The sequence below is a fragment of the Nyctibius grandis genome, chromosome 19, assembly GCF_013368605.1.
Source record: "Nyctibius grandis isolate bNycGra1 chromosome 19, bNycGra1.pri, whole genome shotgun sequence".
Taxonomy (NCBI): Eukaryota; Metazoa; Chordata; class Aves; order Nyctibiiformes; family Nyctibiidae; genus Nyctibius; species Nyctibius grandis.
The window spans coordinates 5,402,286-5,422,113 of record NC_090676.1 but is presented as its reverse complement, the minus strand read 5'-3'; the positions used below and the strand labels follow the sequence as shown (position 1 = coordinate 5,422,113).

Genomic DNA, 19,828 nt, shown 5'->3' with positions numbered 1-19,828 from the left:
CATGTGATAACCTTATGCAGCCTGGTTTAGGTGAGGTGCAGTTACACAGCTATGTTGAAATCTGGCAGAAATTTTGAAGCGATTAGTCAGTACAATGTGCTTTTTATTAATGTAAATTACACTTTATGGTCTCAGGCTGCATATGTTGCCCAAGTTTGACAACTTTGAATTTGGCCCTTTCCCTCATATTTTCCCCCTCCATGCTTTATCCGCCTCATTAAAGCAGCTGTGATTGAAATAAACCTGAGAACTTCAAAGCACAAAAACAGATGCAACCATGAAGAAATAAACATAACAGAAAGTATCCTAGTTCCTCCCCCTGTCCTTTTCGGTTAGGTGGCTCTGCTGACACCAGCTTCACAGGGTGCAACTGGCTGCAGGATCAGGCCTTGCAGGTGCCAGATTGGGCTTAAACGTGTCTGGCAGGACTCTTGTTAAGCAATCTTTTTAACAGCTCTGATAACAGCATTATTTAGAGTTCTAATGCAGGGAGTGTAGAAGTGGCCATTTTCTCTCTCTGCTTCCTTGATAAAGGCTGTTTATTCGATCCATTTTTCTGAGTCTGCTTTCCAGAAAGATCATTGTTGTAGACAACAGCCTTGCACCAAAACAAGACGTGGCAGCCTTTGCCCCCCACACCCTGCACACACACACTTCTGTCTCTTGCCTTTTCCCAACGATGCCTCCAGGCTGCCGTGTGACACCCAGCTAATCTGTCCTGCTGAGAGCACCACGCAGCCCTGTGCTCCAGCCTGACCTAAACCTGACAAAGCCTTCTCACTTCTCGCAGGCTGAAAACAGCCCCCCCTTCTCCTCCTGAAGTGAGAGACAGTTAATGCTTTTATTCCTCACTGGGGAGCAAGATGAACCCAGCTACGCTAGTGAATCTCCTTTGCTTGCTGACATGCGTCAGACACAACATTCTCATCCTTAAAAGCTGGAGCAAAAAACAAAAACAAAGCAAGAGCCCGAAAAAAAAACAGTGAGCTACAGTCCCTGTCTGGAAAAATTAAGTGGCCATTATGCTCTTATTGCCAGAGCACAGTCATACCCTTTGTTTAAATGAAAGCTGTAGTAATTTCTTGTGCTCCCCATCACGTGCATTACAGCTTCCATCTTAGCATTATACTTGTTTAATGAACAAAACCTACATTTACAGTCTTGTAGTAGAAGTCAAGATACAGCTGACAGGCTGGAGAGAAAGTGGGGAGGGACACTGTTAATTGGTTCACTTAGGCAGAGAGATGTTGTCCCCCACTTCATTTCCTTCCTGGCTGTAGTCACAGGCAAAGTTGGGAATTCTCTGTGGCAACACATCCTTAGGGGCAAAAAAAAATAGCCCTTCTTGCTTAAGCACAAGTCCTGAGAAGTCGGGCTGGCTGTGCTGCTTCTGTCACAGGAAAAACGAGGGTGTAAGAGCAGTGGTGCTGCTGGGTCAGGGACTGGGAGGAGGGAGAGCTCTGACACCCTCTGCTCTTCCCCTGCAGCACAGCGCACCAGGAGATAGGCCCTGAATCTCTTAGGTAGGAAAATTTACTTTAGCCTAAAGGTCTTGAGCCAGCTCTGACCAGGGCACAGTGCCAGGATAAAGGAAACACACTGCAGTGCAAACTAGACAATAACTTGGCTCTCAAGGAGCACTGCTGATGTCTGTTCTACTAGAATCTATGTCCTTAATAATTTGAGTTACTTGTATGCAAATAAGAAAAGACCAGTTTCACCAGCTCTCACCATGGTTCTGACCAAAACAGGTTTTTCACCAAGTTTGTTTGTCCTTCTATTTGTTAATGTAGGGGTGCTGAGAAAATAAGCATTTTAATGGGATAGCCACTAGCAATGGACAGCTCGAGACTAACTCCTTCACCTTGGGTCAGTGCTGTTTAACTTGAGAGGGAACAATCTTCTTCATGCTCAGCAAATCACAACTAAAATGTCCCTTGTGCATTTATGCAGTATTTACACTTAAAGGACTCAGGAAGGAGAAAAGATTGCCTAAATCTGTCTCTAATTTTCCTTGCATTTGCCCCATTGGAGTCATTGCTAATCAGTCCTTACCTGTCAACAGTGACAGGCATGGTTCTGGTTCTGCTCATACTGTTTCCTGCTGAGGGGGTCAGACTCTGTACTGCTGTGTGTACCTCCTGGCTTACTGGTTCTGCTGGAGTTAACAATCTGTTGAGGTTTTGTGGAACACAGAAGACACCAAATTACACAAACACTGCAATTATTTGGAATGTATTTTATATTCATGTGTGTATTTGGCAGTGTTGCTATAGTTGCTTTGGAGCCGAATAATGCACATGCAGATAGTAGTCATGGACATGATAAAAGCATCCCAATATGAAAAAGGGTCTTCAAACTTTGTGAGCCAAATCTCTTTCTGTTTTGAAGAAGGGCTCTGTACTGATGATTTTCACATTTTTTAATGTGAAAAAGTAGATAAATACACACTGTTGCCTTGCAAGCCTATGCCTACCGAATGGTCCCCGTAAGGCCAGGTGACAGACAGTTTGCAGAGTTTGTCCTACACCTCAGGTTCCAAGAGGTTGTTTTGTTCATCTGGTCTCACCTAAACCTGATGGATTTTGGATACCTGACATAAAATACATCAGACCTACTATCTATTAGCATTGGACTGGATTGTGAACCTCCCCAGGTCTGTGCTTCTAAGAAATGGTTCTGAATTTGGGCTTCAGCAGATTTCCAGGTCCTCTAATCAAGTTGCCACATGAGGCAGGATTGCATCTGTCCAAAATGCAGAGAACAGATTTACAGCCGTATTAAACACAAATGTTCCTTAAATTAAGCCTAGAGAACAGTTGACCCAGGGCCTGCAGAGCCAGAACAGCATAAAAGGATAGGAAGCCAGTAAGATCAGAGTGCAAGGCAGGATATGCTGCTTTAGGAAAGGCCCACAAATGGGTGAAATAAAGAGTTAGGAAATAAGTTCTTTGTAATACAATGAGACAGCATAAAATATTAAAGCTTCTAAGACTGTAGTGCCAGCTCAGGTCTCTCCCAACACTAATAAAACAAGCAAGCTTCACTTTCTCTCCTGATGACTGCAGACTTCTCTAAAAAATTACAGCTTTATTATGCATAATTCAATTTCATCAACTGCATTTCTTCATTGTCCCTTCTAATTATGCACACATATACTTGCTATTTATGAGAATATATAAATCATGCCCAAAGAACTGCACAGAAGTACATACACACTTCCTGTGTAAGGAGAATGGAAAAAAAATCAGTCAGGCCAATCAGGAATATATTTACTCCCCTGGCCCATTCTGGATTTGGAGGTGTTTGTACAGATTCAGCCACCTCTGAATTCTGTCTGAATCTCTCTTTGATTGTTACAAGGGCATTAATTAGCTGTATTCCATAATGTATCACAACACCTTTAAATGGTTTTTATTTCTGAAAAATAAGGCCAGATGCACAAAAGGGTTTTTTGTGCTTCTAACAGCCTATTGATGACAACACGGTAACTCAATTTGTTGCTGGATTCTGGCTCAGAGAAACTAAGGTCAGTGATGTTTGATATTTCCCATGGATTAATTTTAAACTTCTCTGATTATGATTCAGGACTGAAGTCCAAATTCAGACCTTTAAATGATACACTGCAGGATCCTTGCTTTCTCCACAAAGCTACAGAGGAAGCCTAGGTCTTACCTTTAGACTTCAAAGGAGGTTGTCTGAAATCAGTCACTGTGGATAACCCCTTCAAGTTAAGACGCCAGGGCTGTACAGGAAGACGGTTTATTGGACTTGATCCTCCTGAGCCCACATTTACCGTGCTGACCACTCATCCTTCCCTTCAAGAACATCTGCGTAGAACAAAACTAAGGAAAACACTTCAAATGTTTTTTTCAGCACCTATCAAATTACCTATGGAATATAATTAATCTCATCTGTATTTCACATCTGCAAGGTGTCATGATAGCACATAGTCCAGAGGCATTTACATACAGCGAAGAATGTAATGCCTGCAAGTGTCTCTCTCCTCTCCCAGGGGAGAGAGACTTGACAGGCCACTGTAATGGATAATTTATTTGTTTGTGGTATTGATTTATTAATTTGTTACATGCTAATCATTAATCAGCATCTGGCGCGCAGACAATTCAACAGGTCAGACAATCAGCCATGCAGTTTATTACCCACTGGCCTGCCATGTCTTCTCCAGAACTCACAGAGAAGCTCGAGTTTGTTAGAACACCAAACAGGCAGATGAATTGAACTTCAAGGCCAGGAGGGGCTTTAGTTTCATAAACTAAATGCCAGCACTGTTTTGCACTCCTTAGGTTGAGCCCAGCCATGAAAGCACTCCTAACTAGATCAGGGAGAGCTTGCTTCATGTCCCTAAGGTCAGAATTTGGCTAAACATATGCAGAACATGTTTGGCTCATTACACATGTGCATATTAAATCTACATTCAGCAGCAAGGGAACAGAAAGACAATATATGGTAAAGATACTGGAATTAGACTTCAAAGATCAGGATGCAATTCCACGGACTCCCAGGGTGACTTTGGCCACAACAGTCACTCTCCCCTGCTTCAGTTCCCATCTGCAAAAAACAAAATAACCATCCCTCATTTTCACTTCATCCATCTTTGCAATTTAGACTCAGAGTTCTTTGTAGCCGTGTCTCTTTCTCAAAATACATCCAGCTCCCAGCACACAACGTCCTCCTCAAAACAGCCTCATGGAAATGTATCAAAAAAAAAAAGAACCTTATAAAATATCCACTGATGTGATAAAGACCACCAGCACAACAATGCAGTGAACAGCTGTAATCTGTGGGAGGATTATTTCTCTTTGCCATAAATGCCATCTATTTTTCAAGACAAAAGTTATTCCTTTTCATAGAACAGTGAACTCAATATCTGCAGGAAACTTGCCTTCCAACCAGTACATTTTTCAAAGGCTTCCAGTCGTTTGTGACATTAAATAGAAGGTGTCACATCTTAATGACAAATATTAGTACTAGCCTGTTTAATTAACATAATTTGCTTCTTCATTGGATATTTTATTCCAGATGAGCTGCTTTTCATCCATATTTTCTAGGGGAAAAAATATGCATTCTGACGTGCAATGCTAATGTGCCCTCTGCAATGACCTCTTATCTCTAACTTTTCATTCCCACCTCCCATTCTCTTCAGTGCATGAAATGAGCTCTGGCAGCAGCTATTGGTCAAGAGTCTCATACGCTGGATACCCGCCAAGGCTTTTGGGGTGTTTAGCACAGACAAAAGGTCTATTCCTATGACACGCACATTTAAATTTAGCACCAAACTGGTGGAAAAAAAAAAAGAGAAAAATATGTAAAATGTCACTTTCTGACAAGCAGAAAATTAGAATTCATTCCCCTGAGAATTAAATGGACTTTTCTGCTTCCAGTCACTAACTATGACAAGGTTAACATTTTTCAGTCTAATGACTAAGGACATTAAGTGTGCATGTGAATAAGAAATAAAATTACTAGAGGGTATTAGCTAAGTGTGTTACAACAGCCCAAGCTGACAACAGAACTCCAAGGATGCAGATTCTAAGTAACACTGACCATTTGCTGTGGAGAACCAAGGGATAACAGAAACATGGGGAACAAGTACATAGAAGTCATCTTTCTTGCATTATTACAACAACATAAGCAATCACAGGAAGATATTCATCTCTGGGTGGGGGCAGAGCACATCTCAAAGGGCATCGAGCATGCTGCCAACATCCCAGGCAGGGACGCTGAACTGGGCAGCGTGTTAATCAGAGGCCAAAAAAGCCCGAAGAGACTCAGAAAAACTCCAAGTGCATCTCTTGTTTCCCCAAGGATTCTTTCACCACTCCTCATTCGTGACTCAGTTCTGATAGACATAAGGATTATGGTGCGAGATCAAGTTATCATTTGTGACTTGCCTTAGCTTCTGTCCTTCCGAGTTCAGTTTTCCCTGTAGGTCCTCACTGCATTACTCAACTACGGCAAACAACACATGCAGCTACAGCTTCTAGACAATAACGGAGTTCCATATAATGCAGCACCAAGCAGGGAGGACTCAAAGAAAGAGAAGACTGTGTGTTATTGATGTGCCCTAGGTATTAAGACACTGGAAATTACCAACTATTCAGAATCTTTCTGGACATAAATGGAATTGGGGCAGTAAAAGGTAAGACAGGAAGATTATATTTTCAAATATCTAATTTGTTCTGTGAAAAATAAAGTGTAAAAATGATGTTTAGAGATATGGGTCAAGTTTGAGAAAGCACTTTTAAACAGGGGTGATTAATACATTAGATAACGGAATGAAGAAAGCTGCAAGGACCTCAGCAGACTGATGCAGAGAGCTCTCCTTTTATTATTTCTGCCTTTGATTGGTTTTCAAAAGCTACTTGGCCACAACTGAGAAAAATCTAAAGCTTACAATTTAGGGGATAAATGAAACATATAAAAAATGAAAACAGACATTAGAACTGAAAAGAAGGAAAGAAAACCAGAAGAAAAGTGCTTTCAAAACCATGGAATCCACCTCCAGATTAGCCAACTGGAAAGGTTCGCCAGTTTCTCTTTGCTGTACTGTGGCCCAGCAGGGCGCTCATTAGTCCAAAACAAGACGTTTTTTTATTTTTCCAGTCTAAAGTCAGTGTGATGGACTATTATGCAGCTCAGTTACAAATCATGTTTCCTGTAACATCAAAAGCTGGATTCTCCTTTATTCATCTGCAACTAGCAGACACGCATCTTACAGCCTCTGAATGATTTTTTGCTTGGTCAAACCAGCATGAAGGGATTTCTGCATGTTTTTACACCAATAGACAAAGCCTGACTCTGTCCCTCTAATTCATGCTGGCATAGCTATATTCCCTCCATCTTCCTCTTTGCTTTACTTGGTTTGCTCCCAGAAAGAGGTACAACTGTATTTGTAGATCTTCAAAGAGAAAGACCATTTTAAACCCAGCTCTCACTTACAAGCCAGTTCATAGGTTGACAGTGCTGAACATGAACCTGTTTAGCAGAACCAGCTATTCCTCAGCTATGCAGTGAGAGCAGCTGTAGAGCTCAGCTCTGTGTGAAGAGAAGCAGACAGCTATTCACCTTAGACAAGACTTCCCCCAGTGCTGCATGTGCCCTTCTCACCATGCTCTGATCTGTATTCCACACTGCTCTCACTCCGACTGGAGCCTGATTACTTTTGGTGCCTGGCCTCATTACCTCACACTTCCCTACAATAAACTGCATAAGCCACTTATCTGCCTGTAATCCTGATAAATCCAAATCATTTTGAACGAGTTTGTTTTGTTCTTCTGTCCCCCTACCCTCCTGCCCCTCCAGCTTCCTCAGCCTTATTTTATGTCATCAGCATATTTAAGGCACTTTTGAAATTACATTCTGCTCAAGGTCACTGCATTGAATTTAATTCCCCCCACCTCCATACAGCACATCACTGCTTTAACTCTCATCTGATTTATTTATACTGTTTATTATCAGAGACCAATTCAATCAATACAAGCTGGAATTCAAACACAACGCACACATTTGAATTATGCATACACACACTCATCAAGAGATGTAAGACAACTGCTATAGTCCAGATCATTCCTCTAAAGTATGGCCAGCTTATAGGTAAGCAGGCTCACAGCAATGAATTTTTATACCTTGACTTTTGCTTGACCCCAATGGTTCTTTGATTACTGAAAACCAAAGGAATTGAAATAGCGTCACAAATTCCATGGAAGAGGCTTGGGCAAAGGATCTCTGCGTTTCTTATCCCAAGCCAGCAGGACCATATTTTAAGATGGGCTTTCTGAGTTGACAGTTCCTTTATTAGCTTCTGTACACACAGGAATTCTACAAAACACCATCAAACCATACCAGTCACGTCAAGCAAGTGTTGCAAACAGAACAGTGTATGGAGAACGGGAACTTTAAGGAAAACCGAAGCACTAACCTCAATTGCAGCCTAGGTTAGGCATTAAACCAACCTAAACAGGATGCTGGAAGCATAGTAGAAAGTGAATAGCTTTTGGCTTCCCTCTGCAAACCACTGTCCTTTCTGAATGTTAATGGTCAGCATGATCCTCAGACATGGTTCATAACAGACTTCTGGTTGTCTTTGAACAGAGTTGGTGGTTACAACTCAAGGAACACTGCAAATTCAAAAAATGAAGGCAGAGAAAGCATGCCTACACGGGTTCTGCTACAGGCAGAGATTATGCTATAGACTATGCACAGTGGACTGGAGCTTTCAGGGATCTGAGGCACACAAGACTGATTAATCAGAAAATTTCAGTGGGGTGCATGAAGTTTGGGAAAGAGAAGTGCATGTTGTTCTGTACAAAAATATTTTGTGTCCACTTAGTTAAGTTCAATGCTAGCAGGAGTCTACCATGACAAGTAAAATGCAAAATGGGACATCAATGTCTACCATCATCAGCTTTGGGGGCTCCAGGACTAGCAAGCAGATCCCTGCATAGCTGTCACCTTCATAATTATGTTCCCCAGCTGATCTGCAGTTCTTTCCATTTCTCTCTGTCCTTTACCACCTCCTTAGTGCTCTTCTCTCTCCATCCTCTCCCTAGCATAGATCCTTTGCAACCATCTTTTACAAGCAATCACTCTCCTAATTACTCTTCTGAAAAAGTTGTTTCTATTTTTCCTTACTGATGCAAGGTCTTCTGCCACACCAGAGCTGCACTGGTTCATACCACACAGAGGCATGGCCTAGGGTCTCAGGGATTGAGCCACAGCCTCTCTGAACTCCTCTTGACTTCAGTAGTGTCAAACTTCACCCTTGCATCTTCTCTGTCCTATAGTTACATGAGTCCCTGGAGTCTCTTTGAAATTTTGTTTTAGTATTTCACCGTTTATGCACAGAGAATATTTTGGCTTCTCTATCAATACATTTCTGCTTGGTAACTCCCAATTTGAATGCTGATTGTGTTTTGCATAAAATTAACTAAATTGCAGCCCTTCTGTTTCATTGGTACTTTTTGTCTGCTTCCTTCATGAACAATGTCGGGGAGATTGCAAGCTGACTACAATTCTCTCTCCCAAGCAAGAGGAAAACAACATCTAAGAGCCCAATCAGCACAAGTTTCCTGATGCCTGTTGGGTTTTATAAGCTATATTGTACTCTGGCATTTAACAATTTCTGTTCATTTGATTCACTTTAAGAAATGAATGTAATGATTGCCACAGTGTTCTGCACTACTGTTGTCTATTGATAAATATGGAACAGGTACAACAACAAGCTTGCTCTTTTTTCTATTTAAAAATTCACTGAGCTAACAAGTTATTTGTGCAATGCCGAAGTAATGACAGGCCTTTGCTCTCGAGTTTCCATATTCAGTTTCTGTAGGGAGGGCTGCTGTAGGCTATATTTCACAAGTAAGACAAGATCAACAGTGGCATTGGGCTTCAGGAGTGTTGATATAACACATGAGCACGAAACCTTACTCAGGTGTTGCCTGAGTCTGGAGGAGCCCATATCCCCACGGCTATGGAAGTTCCATCGATAAATGGTACATTTTAAAAGAAATGACCTGTCTTCATTGAAAGGGACTTTAATACCAAAGAAGTTTCAGGGATATGAACTGGGAGCAGAGGGAGAAGCTTGTCTGCTGCCTGAAGTGAAGCACAGCTCTTGGTCCCATGGGTGGGATCCACGCATTGCACAGGGAGACACACCATTCTCCTGGGGGCTTGGGAGATGAAGCAGCAAGATGCCCGAGCATTAATGCTGCAACACACTCTGCTATACCTTTACAGCTACATCCATTCACCACTGGGCACATCCTCATAGCATCTCACTTTTGGCAACAGCACCAAGCCTTTCTCTTCTGCAGCATCCATATGGGAGAAGCTCAGAGGGGCAAAGGAAACATAAGCATGTTTGGGGTATAATTCAGGTGAAATTAGAAAGCTTTCTCGAGAAAGGGGAAATGTTTGGGGAACAACTCACTAATGTTTGAAAGTATGAAAGGTGACAGTTCAGAGACATGCAAGGCTCTCCCTTGCTACAGTGACTATTCCTAAATAGCAGCAGTCACTGTTTCAGGCTTGCTGAGCCTTGGCTTTCTCAAGGCTCTGGTGGAGCAGCAGTCAGCACAATGGCTGTGGGCACTAATGGGAGCCTGCCCAGGCAAGGAGAGGGGGTAAGCTGATAATGATAAGAAAGTGTGATGAATTATTCCTGTGCTTGTCATCTTTATTTAACTTACTGCCTTTTGCATCCAGGGGAGCCACAGTCCTTCCAAAAGAGTTGCTTTAGTTTTCTTAATATTAGGAGACAGTCGTGGCGTTTGTCCTGCCCTGGGCATAATTAAGACTCGAGGCATTTTTAGTGCATTTTTTTTTTTCATAATGATGTCCCTGTTTCTGTATCTGATGATCCCAAAGTTCATTAACAAGATCTTACTAAAGTCTTCTAGAGACCAGTCCTTTCCCTGCGCTGTACCACAAAGAGAAAGTAATTGTTATAATGCAAAATGCACAAATCTTTGACTTGCTTGTTTCCTTTCTTTGAATAAGTTATTACAGCTTCCCTTTTAGAACAGACTTTTGCACACCAGTGCAACAGAGAAACAACATTCACAGGGATTCCTGATACTATGTAAGAGAGAAATCAAGTTCTCAAAATCATGTATGAAGCAGTGGCAGAGCTGAGCATGGATTTTGGGAATCCAGAGCCTCAGTCTCTTTTAACAGGCACGTTTCTGTCTGGGCTCTGCATCTCAGTCTGCTCTCTCCCCTGATGTTTGTTTCTAGTTCACACTGCAGCACAGCTGGTTACTTTAAAACAGGCAATATTATCTGCTTTGTCTACATCCGATTTTTATGCCTTGGCATAGAAACTTTAAGCAACAAATACAATGTTACAAGTAAAATCAGCATCCCGCAATGCTTCCATCCAGCCCAAACAGTTTTCCAGACCACTGTATCACACAACCGCATTCTTAAGGCGCACCCTTTGGTTAGGTCTCCTTGCCCCACCCCTCCTCCCTAACTAGAGCTGCAAACCATATTCTGATTTCTGGTTGTCTTAGCCCAGCAGTTCCCCTTCACTGTAAATAGCTTATTTGCCTCCCTGACATTTATCATCTTAGATAAAGAGCAATACTGTCCTTGCACGGTCCTTTCTATCAGCTGTGCCCTACTCTCCTTTCCCCTGGTTACTTTAGGGGTCTCCTCTAGCTTGAACTCACCTGTCTCACCTAACCAGAACAGCACATACTACTCCAGGGCTTGTCTCACCCAGACACTAATTCTCTTCTAATTTGCCCCAATACAGTTTTAGATTGGAGCACACCAGTCCATTTCCCAGCTACAACACATGGGCGACTTCTGTTCTTTCCAATGGATGAGTCTCCAGCTTTCAGCAAAAAATACTTGGTATTTGTCCCTAACTACATAATCACATATGACAAAACTTCCTGCCATTCTGGCATCCTTGTCCTGAGGTCACCCAGTTCTCTCCATATGACATTCGCTGTTCTTTCCCAGAGCTATGCAGCATGCTGCATAATGTCTGAAGCAACTACAAATCCTCTCCCCCTTTCTGGAAGCTTGAGGACAGATTAGACAGTCTAGACAGACAATAGAAAGAAAGAATAAAGGATTTCTAAGGACTTTCCTGTATAATCCTGCTTGCAATATTCATCTGCTCAGCAAAATGCCAGAAGCACCATCTTTTTATATCTTGTCTACTGATCACTTTAAAAAAAAAAATTATCTTGTCATTCTCCTAAATATACAGTTGTTAAACAACTGCTTAAGTCACATAGAATTAATAATCAGTCTAAAACCTGTTTGAGTGAACTTTGTTTAAATGGTACCTTGAACGTGTCTCCTCAAACCAAAGGAAATCTGCACTCATTTGTTCAGACTGACATCGGCACGTGTAAGCGTTGCTACGTGTCCTCTGGAATCACAGTAACTGGCTTCAGAAGTGGTACTTCCCGGAGCATGAAGTTTTGGACCTTGCTTTATTCCTTGGTTAAAATAAGGAATTCAAAGATAAGAGGTGTTTATCATCTTAGATTTGAGAGACTTTAAGTACAAGTATCAATTCAGAAGGAATACAGGGCTGCTGCCTTTGAACCCCTGGGTAGGTTATCCTCACAATGGGATGCAACTGAAGATGTGGCTGAAGAAAAGCAAACAGCGATTTTTCATACAGGAATGGGGACAACAGGGCACACGCGTCCTGTGGACGGCTCCGGAGGTGCCACTGCCCCACTCCTGCCAGCTGCAGCCATTTCCCAGTCCTGCAACTATTGATGTGTAACTTCAGGTAATTCAAAACAGCAACCAGGGATTTTCCCTTTATGTTGCAACCTGTTGAGCTCAAGGAAAGGAAAGCAACAGCAACAAAGTAAAACAGTCACCCCAAAGCCCTTTCAGTTTACAAAAAGAAAAAGCTCAAGCAAAGGGATATTTTTCTTAGATCACTTTAGAGATTGAATCTGTTTTTCATTTCTCAGTCTCTGTTCCCGGTTCACACACATGCTGTTCTCAGAACAGTGCATCGTCCGGTGGCAGGGAACATCCAAGGAAGGCACGAAGCCCTGCTTCCAGACTAGGCATCCATCCCACCCTCCACCCTGAACAAGACAGACAAGTGTTTAGGGGATGCAGCTGCATTTTCAAAGCATTCCAGGTTAGTATTTTAATACTAACATGGAAACTAGGCTTAGGGGCTTACTTCCAGGAAGCTGAGGATTGTGAGCACAGGGAAACAATTCCCTGGACAGACTAAACTATCCGTCTCTGAGCTGGGCAGCCGCACGCCTGGATACCTGCCATGTCATGCTTACTGCACTGACCCTGAGTAACACTCCACATTCATCTGGGGCGACCTGACAAGAAACACACATTGGAACATCACTCAGATCCCCTGGTTTTTCTCCTGGAATACAGGGCACCTTTGCTTGGGTATACAATGTCCTGCTTTGCAGCCCTTCCTACAGGACTGGGTCTATGTAACTTGCCTCCAGTCATTCAGTGCACACAAAGCAAAGCTGAGAGCAGGGCATTCAAGTCAATTCTTAGTCCTCATCACTAGCCACAAGCTCTCCTTTACAGGATATAAACTAAAGGTATCCAAGTTCGCAGCCAGCATCTTTCTGATCCTCATTTCACCTATTCATGAAAGGCAATGCTGCATCACAGGACGCTGATTTTTATCACACTCTGGATATGGCTACTCCCAGGCACTTATCTGGAGCACAAACCGAAGTATTGAGGCCAAAAATCGCTAATTACCTGGATATTTATGTAGCAATCCTGGTTATCAGTTAAAGAAAATGTTCTGACACAACTCATGTTAGTTATTTGTAGAGTTTCCTAGCTCTGCATGGGGCTTTGCAAGCAAAAAGGCAGCAGGCCACGTTCTCAGCCCACTGAGAACCACCTCTTCCATGGTTAATTGGAAGTTAAGTGCTGAAGTCTCTGGAAAAATGTCTCTTAAGCAAAACAATGAAAACTGCTCAAGATTGAACACTGAGTCCTTAAACCGTCAGGAAACAGACCAGAAGCTCAGCTTCCCTCTACTGATCACAGAGGCATGAAGAGACCATAAGTGGCTTGGTTTTGGTTTTTTTTAAAGCACCTAGGAATCTGGGATACTAAAAAACTTTGAAAGCAGATGGGCAAGTCCCTTCACCCCATCACCAGCTTCAGGAAACCCCAACCTTCAACATTTTAAGCCTCAGGGCTTTGAAGACACTAAGCAAGCCCTAGGCAATTCGTAATTAGCCACTTACACGCACATCATCTTTGCCTCCACTCTCCCATGGCAGACAAACTGCCCGACTTATAAATTATAACCCTTAACTGATCTGCCCGAGGCAATAAAGCCAGCCAGGGCCAGAACTGGACTAAAGATCTAGGGATTTCCAGTCCCCTGAAATACCCATTAAACTGTATCACCCTGGTCTGTTGCCAATGATTAGGAAATTACCCTAGCAAGGAGCATTCCAAAGAGAACTTGCAGACAGGCTCAAGCTCTCCTACAAACCATATTAACTAAATGGCCAGTTTGGCTAGGGAACAATGTTATAAATACTTAAGTTACAAATTAAGAGTGTGTTTGAGAGCTGTGCTGTCAAGCTAGTTGTCATCTTTGCTGCAGCATCACCAGTACACGAGCTTATTTCAGAACTAAAACCTACAAATCCCACCCAGTGACCTATATTTGAAGTGTGGGTCTCTGGGAAAGTTACTGACTGTCCCTTGAAATTTGCCAGAACCAAGTTAGTCCGTATGTATTTTAGGAGGTGGGACCAGATGTCTGCTGTAAGGCCCGACTCACAGCACTGGAGGGTGGCACAGCGCCAGGGGATCTCTTCCTCCGCTGGAAGTGAACCACGGTGCGTTCACTCTGCTTCTGGCCCCACAGGTGGGCAAGGCTCACCACAGCTTGTCCCTCACTGTCCGGGCCAAGAGCTCGTGCCCCATAGCTACGGAGCAGGTCAATGCAGTCGCAGCGAGGTGCAGTACAGTCCTTCCTAGCAGGGTTTTAGAATGCAAATCCACACCTGCAAAAAAAATCATGCACAGCCGGAGCGTGGTGAGGCATATGAAAGGAGGGAATGCCACCTGCGGGCCAGAACGCACAATTATTTTCTGAAGGCAGATGCAGTTTGTTCTAGTCACATCTCATCAGTGGAATTAACAAACCTGTCCAGTGAACAAATGCTCCTGCCCTTAGCTCACACACAGCAATTGGACATTCCTTGCTCCGCCCAGGGGAACACTGCTAGCTGTGCCACAGCCAGGCACTGCCATTACTTTTGCACGGGGAGCTCCCATTGGGAGAGGACAATGTCCTTTAACAGGGACAAACTTTGAGGAGGCCAGGCACCAGGACCTGGATTGAAGGGAGCATGGTCAGACAAGGTGACATTTCCTCTTCAGCACCCACTTTCACTGATTAAAAAAAAAAACGTGACTAACAAATGTCCTTCCATTAACAAATGTCCTTTCTTTCAGGGCAATCAAGTGACTTCAGCCGACCCAAAGGACTGTCCATTGTGCAAATGCAGATTTCTGGGCAAAGAAGGCTTATTCAGTTGCAAAGCAACAAAAAAAGCTCAAATATCAGAGCCTCAGAACTAGTGCTTACAATGCTTCTTGCATTTCAGTGGTTGATAAAGCACTGCACAGGACTGATAAAAACTGAGCATTTCTAGATAATAAGAAAATGGCAATAAGTAAATGACACTCAAAGAAGGAAGTAAAAATCAGAAATCCTGCTTTCTAATATGAATTTCTCTAACACCAAAAGTCATTACACTTAGCAAGAACAGCACTTTTTATAGTCTCCAAGTCTGCATCAGAACTGATGGGCTGAACACATTCTCCACCTCAAATACCAAATATGTGAAGCCATTTGGGTAAAATTCTGTTGCCTGGGTAAGCAGGAAGGTGGTGTGCTGTGCCGTTACAGCCAGAGAAGAATTGTTCTATCTAAGAACATTATCGTGTCTCAGGAGAAACTTGGCAGTTTCAATGTGACCTCTGTGGCTGGCAACAAACAGCACCACGAAAGCTGGGTGTGCTACCCCTTCCTTTTTCTGCTCCGGTCCCAGTAACCCTGCCTACGGCATGGTGCCCACAGAGTCCTCTGTAACTTCCAGATGGGCTACCTGCAGAATAAACACAAACCCTTCCATCTCTGTTAAAAATGCTGTCCAATTCTTTTAAGGCATCAACAGTGTCTCGTATCTGTACTTGGGGGATGCTTGCACACTGCATACATCACTTCAAGACCAGCTAAATAATACCTGCTTCTTTCTTATTCTTCTGCCTCATCTTGATTCTCTACTATCTGATATTTATCCATACCCATCCCCTAGAGGGAACATTAATTTGGTTTTTCCTTTCATACGTAGTTATTAAGCACCACAAAATCTTACAGAAACTGTTTCTCTTTCCAAGCTTTATCCTTCTCTTAAATTTGTTGGAAACTGACCTGGGCTTTTGAGGAAAGAGGACAAAAGACAGACAGCATTGGCCACATAAGCCCAGGTTCCTCAGGAGACAGGTAAGACTTTGGGCCTTAATTCCAGCAGGCAACTCTCAAACCAAAGCTGCCTCAGGAAACAGTCCTGTATCACCTTCTTTCCCAGAAGGAGCTTTTTTTTTTTTGGTAATAAACCCAAATGCATCAGTTCTCAAGTGTTGCTTAGAGGCCTCTTAGGAACAATTTTCAGGTGCCTCATGCTGCTGTTCCTCCTGAGAAACCATTTCCATGTTGGGCCACACCTTCCACAGTGCACCAGTTTTGTCATCTAGTAAGCAGACACACATTATTAGAACAGCTGTACAGTTATTTCTTAAAAAGGAGGTTTTTTCATTTGAAAAATCAACAGCATCAACAAGCTTTTTTGTGGGGCTCTTACGCCTATACACCTTTCATTTCAAAGGAGACCATTTGTCTTTGTGGCACATCCTTCTGTTTCCTGCTCTACACTGAGGAGGAAGAATCTTTAATACACAGGGAACTCAAAACATGGAAGGAAAAAAAAACCAAAACCAAATAACCCCACAAAAGCCAATTTGCCCAATAGCAAAACACAAGCCACTTGTGGCAGAACAGCTGCTTGCCAGTGAACTGCAACACTACACAACAGTTAACAAAAGGCAGTGAAGAACCCTGTGGTATCCATTTGCAGCAGCTGGGGAAACATAGAGGAACAGAATGTGATTAGCCAAGTTGGAATTTGGCCAGGGCAAGAGATAATGGGTCCTGATGAAAGGTGCCAAAGGATATTTCATGACCACATCTGTTCAGGCCTGAAGGTTTACAGTACAAATCAGCTAGAGTACCTTGTGTTTCTGCTGAGACAGCATTTCAGTCCTAAACCAAGAAAGCAGCATGTCCTCTACCAAAGAGCCACAGAAGCTATTTGTTCTATTAAAAAAAAAAAAAAAAAAAAAAAAAAAAAAAATCAAAAAAATCAAAGCTTTCTTACTGAACAGACTGGTCCATAAGCCAGCATCAGGTAAAGTGGACGAGACAGGGCACGTCTTCTGATTCTTGGTTTTGGTACTGCCATGTATCAAGTCCCATTCTTAACTCTGGAGTCAGTACAGCCAGAGGAGGACAGACTCTGAAACAGAGAGTTTCTGCCTCTGATTCTCATAACAGACAAGTCACTCAGCCTCACTGACTACCCAAGAACACAATCTCAATCTTCTAATGATCTTTTAAGATAACTAAGAGGAAGGCCTTGTTTACACAGCATGTATTATTTCTCCTATGCATATGAAAAACACTGGGGTTAAGTATCTTTGGTTGAGAACACATCAGAAGGGTAAAATGGCAGGCAGATGAATAAAAAATGCAAACATTTTTTGGACATTAGGATAAGCAGGGACAAGAAAAGTAATCTGAAATTATACTCACATTAGTGCTACAAGAAGTTACAAAACAGTGAAAAGAACCTGCACTCCAAGTGTATGTGCTGTTTACTAGTAACAGAAGTCTTAATTCTAAATTAAGCCTGTATTAGGGATTGACTCCTCGGTTTTGGATCACGAGCCCCCTCAAAATTACCATTTTCATTGTGAACTGTTGCCAGTACAACTTAACTTACTACTTTCCATGGCAAGTCTCTTCCATTAAAGACTTCCCCACTGTTTGCTCTATGCTCTTTACAAAAGCACTTAAGACCTTCAGCAATAGGCTTTTAGCTCTTCCACGTACAGTACCCCACCCACTCACAGCAGTAATGGAATCAACCTTCATAGTCTCTCCTTGTGCAGCAGCTGCCACAACATGCTCCCAGCCATCTTGTCACCAGACACACATTGTAATCCTTCCACCAGGGACAACAGCATTGCCCTTAACCGTAGACTCATCTGGCAGATCTGCTGTAAGGAATTAGAAAAGAAAAGCAAGTCAACATATCCTCAAAGTCATGACCAGCTTTAAAAAAAAAAAGTTAGATGGTGAGTGAATTCTTTTAGCCATGTTGGTGTTCTCCGATTTTACTGTCATAATGCATCAAGGACACCTTGGGTCCTGTTGTGCTAAAGCTATGAAAACACAGATACGCTCCCAGCCTAGACAAGGCTGCAATATAGTGCTCTTAGGATAATATGGTTGTAATCCCCAGAAAGCTGCAGTTAACATGTTAAGCACCAAGACCATAGAAGACACATAATTAAGTACCCATACACACAGGGTGTCTTTATTCTAAAACAAAAGTACAAAGTTTGTTTGATCTGAGAAAGCAAATAATAGGAAGAGTTATTTTGTTTTAAATAGCAGGTTTAAACAAGTTTCAAGGGCTCGCTCTGCTTCTTACCTCCCAAGCCAAGTACTCCACCACCACACATTCAGCTGATGTAACAGGAAAAACCACTGCTCCACACAACTGTCCCTGCGGAGAGGGTGGCCAGAGCCTCGCTAGAGCCCTTCTAGGCTGAGGTGAACCTGTCAGGTACTGGCACTGGCTGTTGACAAGGCTAAGCAGAAATTCAGAGGTCAGCATTTACAATCTCTAACCTAGAGACCCTGTTGAATCAACCATTACCTTTAAGGAGAAGGAAGCAAAGTTAAGCGCTAAGTCAAGAGCTGAATTCCAAGTGCGGTACAGTAAAAAGAGGAAAGCAGAACCCTGACCTTCATCCAGGACCTAAACATAGCCACAACTAGCAGGTAAAGAGATACTACAAATAGCCTCCATGAATCCCAGAGGCTACAGGTTCTCGCCTTCATCCAGGTACTGAAGCTGCTGGAAGTGCAGGGGAATCCCAGTCAACAACTCTAAATGGGACTTCAGCTTCTTCAGAGTCAAGTCAGTCTGGCATTGAGGCGGTGAAAAGATCTCACTAGTTTCAGCTAGACAGAGCTGGACGCTTAAAGGTCCACAGGGGCCAGGAAGACATGGTGATGACATGGTTCCTGACCAGGAAAAGTTTGTGAGACTTGTCTCTTAGAAAAACCTTGGTATCATTATACGGATGGGGTCTAGATCTGGTAGTAATTCCTCCCTCCCCTAGACATTCCCCTTCTATCATCAAAGCCCTCCAGGTATAGATCCTCTGTGTATCACAAGCATATTACATATTTAGTCTAATGTGTAATAAAAAGATCATATGGCTGCTTAATTTGTGTTTCCAGTTTACTACATAGGGGCCTTGTGCCCCAACTCAAAGCACGTGGGTAGGCTTTACCAGGGGGTCTGGGGACTCTTTATTCTCCTCACTTTTGCATCAGCTAAAATCCTGCAGAGAAAAGAGAGGGCAGGTCAGATTTTCTTTTGCAGCAGTTGGCAATTCTAGAGCACAGGATGTAGCAAGCAGTGAGTGTCAAACAGCCAAAAGGGTGATCGCAGCAGTAGAAGACAGAGGAGACTCCTGAAATTAGAAGCAAAACCAACCAGCCAGGTGTCGATTATTCATTTCCATCCCCCACTCCTCAAGGCCTAACTAACAACTGCAGAGTTCATTAATGTAGCATGTCCGAGAGCAACACCCCACTGAAAAACCAGTCCAGAATGTCCTTCCAGGCTGAAGACTGGAGAGGGAAGGATTTAAGATAAAGATTTGAATGCCAGTCTCACCCAGCACACACAAGTTCTCTTCCTTTAAAATACATCTTGTTAAGAGTTTCAGTTCCAACAGAAGGATTTCAGTTGCAAAGCACTTTGGCATGCTCACTTCAAAGAAAAAGTGCAGAAGAGCTACTTCCAATCACTGGACAGCTAATGGACTTATTACACAGTATGACTAGTTCCATACACAGCCCTGGTTTGACAGACAACAGTGTTTAAGCTAGGGAGATGTTTCATTAACCAGAAGAATACACTCACATCCCACTTATGAC

At 42.8% G+C, this 19,828-nt stretch overlaps 2 protein-coding genes across 2 annotated transcripts in view; both read right to left on the bottom strand.

Annotated features, from left to right (window-relative positions):
- The window catches only part of LOC137672279 (serine/threonine-protein phosphatase 4 regulatory subunit 1-like), a 51,937-nt gene that overhangs the window by 4,485 nt on the left and 27,624 nt on the right, over positions 1-19,828 (bottom strand). Inside the window, exons 21-23 of the transcript XR_011049557.1 lie at positions 17,720-17,865; positions 4,478-4,569; positions 3,676-3,830 (exon numbers count right to left, since the gene is read on the bottom strand). The gene's annotated coding sequence lies outside the window, so the exon portion shown is untranslated. The remainder of the gene's footprint in view (positions 1-3,675; positions 3,831-4,477; positions 4,570-17,719; positions 17,866-19,828) is intronic.
- Positions 5,919-18,899, bottom strand: ANKRD60 (ankyrin repeat domain 60). The gene is given in 7 exon segments (XM_068416481.1): positions 5,919-6,048; positions 11,826-11,981; positions 14,303-14,481; positions 14,484-14,529; positions 15,474-15,638; positions 17,738-17,868; positions 18,713-18,899. Coding segments are annotated over 6 exon segments (714 nt in total). The 3' UTR covers positions 5,919-6,048; positions 11,826-11,975.